The sequence below is a fragment of the Gordionus sp. m RMFG-2023 genome, chromosome 5, assembly GCF_954871325.1.
Source record: "Gordionus sp. m RMFG-2023 chromosome 5, tfGorSpeb1-WG-v2, whole genome shotgun sequence".
Lineage (NCBI taxonomy): Eukaryota > Metazoa > Nematomorpha > Gordioida > Chordodea > Parachordodidae > Gordionus > Gordionus sp. m RMFG-2023.
In genome coordinates, this window is record NC_088779.1 from 7386175 (window position 1) to 7396738 (window position 10564).

General features: G+C 27.2%; 1 protein-coding gene across 1 annotated transcript; it reads left to right on the forward strand.

The window, feature by feature from the left end:
* Positions 1 to 1157: 1157 nt before the first annotated feature.
* Positions 1158 to 7276, forward strand: LOC135929551 (uncharacterized). Its single transcript, XM_065466184.1, has 8 exons — positions 1158 to 1557; positions 1672 to 3007; positions 3066 to 3466; positions 3515 to 3590; positions 3637 to 3692; positions 3743 to 3983; positions 4119 to 4170; positions 6226 to 7276. The coding sequence occupies exons 2-8, from the start codon at positions 1725 to 1727 to the stop codon at positions 7033 to 7035; spliced, it is 2919 nt and encodes a 972-aa protein (XP_065322256.1). The 5' UTR covers positions 1158 to 1557; positions 1672 to 1724; the 3' UTR covers positions 7036 to 7276.
* The last annotated feature ends 3288 nt before the right edge of the window (positions 7277 to 10564 follow it).

The window sequence follows — 10564 nt, forward strand, 5'->3', positions numbered from 1 at the left end:
ATATTATTTTTTTTATTAAATAATTCAATTAAAGTAAAAGTTACAACATTTCACTCATCTTGTTTTCAATTAAGTTTTAAAGACACCCATAAGTAAATCAAAAACATCATTTTTATAACTTGACATAATTAATTTGATGCCTTTCATCTTCATATGTTTAAATTCTTGTTTAAAAAATTATTTAAATATTATATTCTGCTCGTGAGAAAAAAATGCACTTAAAAATGAGAAACTACGCGATCTGGAACCTGCCTTTTGGGGAACTTAAGTAGGCTAGGTTACGTCTTTTTTCTTCATAAACAAATAATTACGGTGTTATCTCAGAAATCTTGACGATTCTGTATAAGAAATTATTATTTTTTTCTACATCTTATTTAGATAATTTAGTTAAATTGCCAAAAAAATAGCAAAATATTTTATTTTGAATTTGTATAATTTCCCGTGACAATTTGATCAAATAAAAATTATTTCTCACTCTAACATTTTAACAACAAATTGTGTTCGGAAAAGAAAATATTGATTTGCAAAATTATATCTAACATCAAAAAAAATAATATAGTTATGAAGACACATTTTAAGTACGTTTAAAAGTGAAGGACATTTTTAATATATTAAAACAAATATGTATCCTAGACATATTTATTAAGAATGGTGAATTTATAAATTACAAAAACCCAAAAATTCTCCAACATCATCCCCCACTTTTATTTTTTAAACCAATAGCATTAATTTGTCTACGTCATATATTTTAATATTATTTTTTTTAAAAGAAAGATAGAATAAAAAAATATTGTTTATTTTATTTTTATGTGCTATAAATTGAAAATGGCGGATTTAAAAATCTGACATTTTTTATTTTTTAAAATAAAATTTTTAAAAAACTACTTAAATTTTAAGAATTCGATTTATAAAAAATTAATTATCTTCCCAAATTTTACGAGATAATTTAAAATTATCTATAAAATAATTACTACGCGTAAAAAAAAGATTTTATTTTTTTAATTTTGTATCCTTCCGCTTATTTTATTTATATTTTCATTTTCTTTTTGCTTCGCCTTTTTAAAATAAATAATTGATATATAAATATAAAAAAAAATAAACAAATGAGAGAAAGAAGAAAAAAAAATTATTTATTATAAAAAACGCGAATTTTCATATTTCAAAAATTTAAATATTCAACGGAATCGTTAATAAAGATTAAATATCGGAAAAATTCAGCATGGAATTTATAAAAAAAATTTAAAATTAAAAAGAAATGAAATCAGAGAACCACGTTTTTATAACAATTTTAAAATAGCGATAATCTTATTTTTTTGCTATAAAAAAAGATCACCATTTTTTATTGATTTGAAAGAAATATCGGTTTGTGAATACAAATAATTATTTAATTTACCTTCTTTAAAAAATACTAAATTGTATATAAGTGAAAAGTTGATAAATATCGTAAAAACAAAATTAAATATTGGTATATTTAAAAGCAAACAAACCTTATTAATTGATAGATTACAAACAATTATTACATCAGTCCTAAATATGAATGATTTTTCCCATAACAAAGTAATATAGTAAATTAGACCTGGAGTATAAATAAACTTAAAAATCGTCTGCTTCGATTAAACATTCTAATTTTTTTTAATATTTATTTTAAAATATAAAAAAAAACATGTGTAGGACATATCCGTATATTCGATATCCCATGGCTGTAAATAGAAGGGACAAAGCTGATGAACCTTTCTAAAATATCATATTTCGGTAATAATCGCTTGAATGGTCATAATAAAAATTTTAACAATCGCCATCATAGTTCAATCGATGATATCAAAAAATTTTGGTCTCAAACCCTAAACAAACGAACATCCTTCAGGAAAAATAATATATATTCTTCATTTTCATTACCCTACGCTAAAACGAAGATTATTAAGAATTTGATCAATAAATCCTATCCTCTTTCTCCCCCATCCTCCGATCACTCCCCATTCACGTATCAAGATAGCAATAGTAGCGATCTGGAAGGGGTTGGAGGCTGTTCAGACGACGACTCGCTTTGCCTATTAACTAAGCATCCTAAATATACCGATAACCCTCGATCCTTGAAACGAATTCGATTCATGGGTAAAACAGAGAAGAAGTCAACCAGTATGTCTCCACATCAGATTATTTCCAACGACTCTATGAAACCAATCAAAATACTCGATTCCCACATTAATTCGAATTTAAATATTAAAACTAATGGTCTATTAAAGAAGCCCGCGATTCTGAACAGTCCCCCTTATCCGGTAGAAAATGGAATCATTCGCGATTTTAAATCCTCTGAACTATTAATTAATTGTCAAGTTAATGGGTATCAGGATGAATGTTTAAAACTTCAAATAATTCCGGATGAAATTGCGTTTTCCCCTAAAAGCGATTTAGATCCAACATTCTTAAACAATCATCAAACTACCGACGATATGTTACTTTTTACAGATGTTATGATGAATAACGATCCATCATCTATTTTATTATTTGAGGATTCTCAAAAAAAACCCGATACCTTAAATATCATTCACCCTAAATTAGATTCAAATCACATAGATGAAAAATGTGTGAAACATTTAAACCATATATCAGATAGATCACAAAATTATGTACAATCTTTAAATTCATCACTAATTCAGGAATATCAGGACACCTTCAAAAGAAGTGAATTAATCGATAAGCAACTTTTATTAGAAAAAAGGCATAAAAATATACTGATAAGGATTAAAAAATTGCAAACACATTGTGTCTTAAAACATGCTAAAAATGAAATCGATCTTTATAATAAGAAGAACAAATCAAATTTAATTCATAGTGAATTGAATTCAAGTACACAACAAAATAAGTGCCGTGAATTGATATCCCAAATTCGATATTATTGTGATCAGGATAGTGATAAGACTGATGTAAGTTCAGATGAGGAATCATTTGAAGATCTTTACTCTGTTAATTATCTTAAACCCTCAAACAAAACAGCCTCATCAACATTGTAAGATACCATTTATAAATAATTTTTAAAAAAGATCATTTATATCATCTATTTTTAGTCAAAATTTAAAATATGATGAAACAATATGGAAATGGGAACAAACTAGAGCGGCAATTGCCAAACAATGGGTCTGGTTGCAACATAAAATTCAGACTTTAGAAACTAAAATTAATCATCAAAAAGATATTCATTTTCACTTTCGAGCTATCAAGGGAAACTTTAAATTTACAAATCAAACCTTTAATAATCCTTTATTACATGACACATGTGCCCGGTCTAGGCCATTGTGTAATCCTTATTTACGTCGTAAATTATATGCCAATTCATTAATATCAAATGCTGAAACAATTGGAATGATCCCATCTTATAATTCTTTACTACCACCCCAAATACAGAGCCAACATACTCATTCAATATTAAAAAGCTATCCATGGTTCAATTCAAATTTATCCAATTCACGTAAGGATTTTAATGAGAATTTTTTTATTCTACCATTTATTTTTTAAGGTGTGCCTTTACCCCTTTTATACAATATTGCCATCAGAACTAAACCATTTGTTCAAGAAATAGAAAAATTTAACAAGTTAAAAAATAATTTAAATGTCATGATATTTATATATCATATTTAGGCCATCTCCCATAATCCTCAGTAAGTCCTGCAATGTCAACTCAAAATCCACAATATGTAAGTTGTTTAGACAATTAAAGTTATCATTATAATTTGATTTTTTTTAGCTACCACAAGCTCAAATTCCCACAAGCAAGCCTCAAGTATTCTTAGAAGGAAGAAAATTCATTCATCAAAACTTGCCTATAAAAACCAATCTTCATTCAACAAATCCTTTGCCAGTGGCAACAATAAGCAGCACAGAATTACCCACCCCTATTATGATATTGACGACATGGATATATCATTCAATACTTCTAATTTAAATAGCCTTATTATCCCACAATTCAAGAAAATATTAACCCCCAAGTATTTTTTATTATTAAATGAATGGCTTTATTTTCCTAAAACAAAGTCAATATACATTAAATTATATTGGTTAAATCAATATTTAAATATGGATACTTTTTTTTACAATAATACATATTTATTTATTTTTGATAGGTGGAAAACTATGCCAACTCAAGAGTTTGAATCAACCAGCGATCAAAACATTGTAAATATAATTCGTTTATTTCATTCTTACCAAAATGTTTATGATAAATGCAATACAATTTACCAGCTCAGAGCATTCTTAATTCTTTTTTATAGATTTAAATAATAATTTTTTCTTCTATAACTTAACATAAAATATATTTATTTTACCATTTTGGATAAGGTATATAGATTAGGGATGCCTTTGATATGTTTTTGATGAATACATTATTAATGCTTATTTATATTATGCAAGTGAATTATTAGTCATAAAAAATGATGGCCAAAATGTTAAACCAACCCCCACCCCCCTCTTTCTTTTGAAAAGGAAGATATTGATTTTTTTAAAAAAAGAAATTAGAATTTTGGTTTATTTATTATCCACCATTTTTTGAAATTTTTATATATTCATCTATAAAATAATACTTGTCTAATTTGGGCACTTGATCGAATTAGACAAGTGTTCGAATTATTATTTTTCTAAAATGAAGATATTTTTACCTTCTAGCGTTTGAATAGACATTTAATTTTATTGTCATTGTACTGTAATTTGAGGGAAAAAAAGAATTTAGAATTAGTGTTGTTAAATGGCTAACTAAATATTTTAGCCTGAAAAATATTGCCTAAGCCTCGAGATTTTGATAATATATGTATAGACCATTGTTCCTTCTATGAGCAAAATCTTGAGGCTTGTATAATATTTTTCTGGATGAAGATTTAGCCGTTTTAAAAATCGGCTTATTTAGAATGTTTATACTAATCGAATTTCCTATTTGATCGGTATATAAAAATATTATTTGATTCATGCGTTCTTGAATAGGCCTAGCTCAATTAGTGTTGTTAAATGGATAATAACGATGCAAAATCTCTTCATTTGAGCCGATTTTTTAAAACGGCTAACTCAATATTTTATCTAGAAATTCGTAAGCCTTATTATTAAACTCATAGATGGCACTAAGGTTTGGACATATATTAGACAAATCTTGAGGTTTAGGCTATATTTTTCTGGATAAAATACTGAGTTCGTCGTTTTTAAAAATCGGCTCAAATGGAGCGATTTTGCATCACTAATGGAACATTGATGCAAACCTTGAGATTTTGTTCATAAATAGCAGAGAGATTTGAACATTCATTATTAAAATCTTGAGGATTGCCTAATTTTATTTTGGCTAAAATCTTAATTTAAAATTCCCAAAATCGGGGTATTTAATGACCTTAGTACAAACTTAATAATAACTAACCAATAAAAGGTTCTAGACTCTATATCTAATTAAATATTTGAGTTTTTTTTTAAAATAACTTCTAATTTCGAACTATGAAAATAATAAGTTTATAACAAGTACATTTATTTGATTTTGAAATGATAGATTATTAGGTTTAAGTGTCGAAAATCTCTTGTTAGGCATTGTTAAGTATTGTTAAGCGGTTCTATTTTTAAAAACGGTTTACTCAAATTTTACCCAAAAAATATGACTTAAGCCTGAAGATTTTGCTCATAAATAGAAGAAGGTGGACATATATTCGCCAAATCTCGAGGCTTAGTTATTATAATTAAAATATTAATTTAAAATCGGTTAAATCGAGCACACTAGGTATATTGTATTATTAAATTAAGCATGAAAACAAACAGTTTATTAGAAATAATTTTAAACTGGTAAATTTCATTTTTGTTTATACGAATTGCAGTGCATATATATATAAAATTTGTGATTTTTTTTTGAAACGAATATTCGAAATCTAAAAACTTATAAATAATCGAATAAAATTGATAGAATTTTTAAATCTGTACAAATGTTAATTTGTTCAGAGTAATTTTAATTAAACGTAATATCCCTTTAACTTTATACATAACGGTTAGTGTAGTCTTCTTATTTCAAGAATAGATATTTTTTAATTGCTAAAGTGCCCGAGTTATCAAAGTCCAATTTAGGTATGTTTTTCAACTTATAAAATGGAGTGCTTATGTGTAACAAATTTTTTTTAAAATCAATAAATAAATAAAAATTCCTTTATTATCTTGCATGAATAATTTATTGTTCTTTGTTAAAAATCGAAATCAATCAATATTTTTTTTTAGCTCAAGCAAGATTTTTTGAACGAAACGCTCGTCAAAGAAACCCACACAAAATACCAACTCAAAGAAAAATATGACAGAACTCATATCTCTAAAAAACGTTCGTCCTCTACCACCTCTCTCAGTTCGACCACATACAACCACAAAACTTGTAAAATAATTAAGACCGAAGGATCTGAACACGATTCTTTACCATCTTTTGATATCAACGAAAATGGATCATCCAATTTTGAATCGACCATTCTGCCAGGAGAAAACACTGATTCGAAGAATAATATAGATGCCTCAGAGGATTGCAAACCTGACAACGGCAACGATACTCCCAATCATATCATCACTAGTTTAGCGGGTAACAATCCCCTTATCTTCAAAAGTGGCACTACGGTCCTTAACTTCGAGCACTTTAAAAGCCAATTTAAATCTTTGCCCCATAACGCCGCTAACAATAAAAATAATCACCAGAACCACGTCAGTATCCTAAATGGGTTTAACCACTGCGCGAACAATCCTTCTACCCCCACTCCTAATCCTAAAGACAAAATTGAGGAGGAATCTTCAAATATTGCCAAAAATATTATCCTCTGCCCGCCTCCTTCGAATCATACCGCCCCGGCGATGAATAAATCCGATTTGTTTATTACGTTGGACAAAAACGACACGATTGACAATCTCGTGGCTAAAGATGATAAAGTTTCCAATTTTGGTTTCACTCGAAGGACATTCCCCTTAAGCGATAATGAGTATCTCAATTTACTCGATGAATGCCGTTTACAATTATCATTGGATGATAAAAACGAATTTGATTTTTTTTAAAAAAATACGTTTTTTAATTTTTTCTACCTATCCTTGTTAACCAAATACCCTTTAATAACTATATCTCTTTATATAAATAACCCTATTAATTTTTTTTAGGTTAGATAATAAATATTTGATTGCCAATAAAGTACCATTAATATTTTTCTTACGTTGAGTTTAGATTTTGTATATTTCCTTCCTAAAAAGACATAATTATAATTATTATATATAAAAAAAATTAATAAAATTAGGGACACACAACAACAAAAAAATAAAAGTTTCTTTTTTTATGATAAATAAATATTATAATTATTATATCTGTAATAAATATTATGCATTCTAGCTCATTTATAAATATAATTTGATTCAATTTTCAAAAAAAAATAAATAAAATTACAAAAATATAATTTTTAATTAAATTATATCATTTTTTTATTTGAATCATCTTTTGTTCAGACTTATTAATTATTTTTTATTTATCAGAAAAGAAATTATTAAGTGAAACATGTTCCTATTTTTATACGCTCCTTAGGGAATAATCAGAGCTCCTACCTATTCCGTTTCTTGCCTATATCATTGTAAAATTGGTGACCTTACCAACGATTACAAAGTTTATTTAAAAATTTACAGGGAAAAATTTAAGATTTTTCCTAGTTATTAATTTATCACAAATGATATTTTTTTAATTTTAAGCCATAATTGCCTTTGAATTTTAACGAAGCTTTGTGTCCATAATTTATTTTACATAATAAAGTTAATTCCGCAACCAACTATTTAGAAGTAAGAAGAATTTGGGAAAAGAATTATCAACGTTTTCTTTGTTATTATATTGATTTTTATGATGGTTTCATTAGAAAGCATAATATTTTACATTTGACGCCTTATATCTAATCCGTTTAGAAATTAGTAGGTTAATTTTTTTGTTCTTATAAATGTTTATCACATTAAAATTCGGATTTAAAATTTCCCTATATTTACGACCATGAGATAGAAGATCAGGAACAAATTGCTAAGTTATTTTTTCATCAGAAAAATTTAACTTAATGGCCAATAAGAAAAATCCGTAATATATTTACCGTTCATGATTTAATAACTTGCATATTGTTTTTTTTTAAATTTAAATGTACAATATATTCATTATTTTACGGTACTGCTCTTACGATATTTACTTTGCGCATATAAATTCGTGATAGAAGTTTTACTTTATTCACTTAATATGTCACGAACCTGTCACTTAGGATAGAGGGTAGATTTAAAGGTTCGGGTTTATTTTTACCTTTTTTAAAATAAGCCTGTATATTTTCCCCTAGTAGAATTTAATCTTTATATGCTATCTTATTAATCGACGTTGTTATAATGCGAAAGAATTTATAAAATTGATTTCATTAATATTAGGAAATCACCTAGAATTATAATGTCATAAATAGGGGAGAGTCGGAGTTGATGGGCAATCCTGTAGTTTTATTTCTAAAATACTTGCTAATTTTTTTTTTTTATTGTTTTATTTATTTCACATAACACCTAATTAAAAATATTATAATTTATAAATTATAATTATATAATTAAAAATAAAATTCTATAATTGAGTCCCCAAAAAGGAACCATAATTGTGTCTAAAAATTTCTATTTGAATTTTTTGTCGAATAAAAAGGAATTCTCTTGGTTCATTTGTGAAAAGTCGTATTTTATTAGCAAGATTTTTTAAAAACCAAAATGTTGAAGGCGAAAAATGGCCGTTAGTAGAAGTCACAACTGGAGTGAATAAAAAGTTTTTAAAATTTTTGTATTTGTTTATCTTTTTAATTTCAGCCTGTGTTATTAAATTGAAATTTTTGTTTGAAGGGAATGATAAAACACACTTGTAGTCCCATATGAGTGATTTGCCGAGGGCCCAAGTTATGGTTGTCATACCATCAGGTCTTAAACCATCTACTTGAGATAAATTTGATGGTTCGAGATTGTTAGGAATGTGTGCAGCTGTTAAGCTTCTATTTATTATATGGTTTACAGCTGAGTGGCGTTGATGTCGCCCTTGACTAAAAATGCAATTTAAGCCATGTCTACCCTTTGAATCAACGGGTGATTTGCATTTGACGCAGGCATGAGGCTGTACTATATCGCAACCTAGACGTAGACCAATGGTTACTCTCAGTTGTTCATCTGATAAGAGATTACCAAGGTTGCGACTAGGGAGTGATTCTAACCATTCATGACCACCAAGTCTGTCAGATAATTGAAGGAGTTTAATGCAATCTAAAGGTGGATTGACTGATATATCTGTCTGGTATTTAGAGATTAAAGGTGTGAAAAATTTTTTGTGTGTGATGATTGATGGTAATACGGTGTTAATGGGTGTGTTTGCCTTCCATTTGTCAAAAGCGTCGTCTAATAAACGATCGGTAGGGCATATGAAGCCAGAAATAATAGAATTGTTAGATAATCTAGATGATACGAATGATGATAAGGATAAAAGATTGAGCGGAAAAAAATCTAAACCTCCTAGTTTAGAAGGTAGCTGAGCAAGTGACCAATTGAATGAGTTTAGGGTTTAAATTTTTTATGTCATATATTGTATGAATAGTTTATTCGGGATAATTTTAAATAGATGGTCTGCATTTCCAGTAATTAGGTTTATTTAAAAATCGTTCTTGCGGGAAAAAAATTGTGATAATTCGGGGTAAAATCGTTATTTGTAAGCCTCTACTGCGGAAATTTAGTTCAATGCAAACTCACTAGTTATTTGTGATCGATTTTCCAAAATGTGTCCTTATTCATCTGTTCCAAAAATACCCGGGTTTGAATAGTATCCCCAAAACCGGTAAAGTTTGGACGAATCTCAAATTGTCTAAATTAAAAAAGAATTGCCTCATATAGGAAAATCTCTCATAATTTAAGAAGAAATACATTTTCTATCTTATACCCTTAATAATTGCTCAATGAATATTATTGGAGCCCATAATATTTAATCCGAAATCAGCTTTTCCTCATTTAAATAAATATTAAATAAAGCAAGCATTTATTTAAATAAGAAAAATTGAATAAAAATATGTTTTAATTATATGAATATATGGTCGTCACTAAAAAAAAACTACAAACACAATCTAAAACCTATCTAAAATCTACCCCAACCAAATCCTAGAAACTTAATCAAACTTTCTAAAAAAACGAATCGTCAAGAATTATATGAAATTATCAAATCCAAAGACAAATAAAACTACAATATAAATCCAAAAATTTTATTCAAAAGAAAATTTCATTTCTCAAAAAAAATAAATTTATATCAAAAAAAATTAATTTTCAACAATGATCAAAATCCGTAATTTTTTATAAAAAAAAATTAATTAATTATATAAAAAAAATAATATCCACATATATTATATTACATCTAATTTTTCTATCCAATCAACCTTATTTTAATCGGTTGATTGGCATTCGCGTAAACAAAAAAATATAAAATGTACGTATTTACAAATACGACAGTCACCACTGCAAGATCACGTAATCATACGTGGCATTTTTAAAATGGTTCAGGAGAGACAAGTAACTA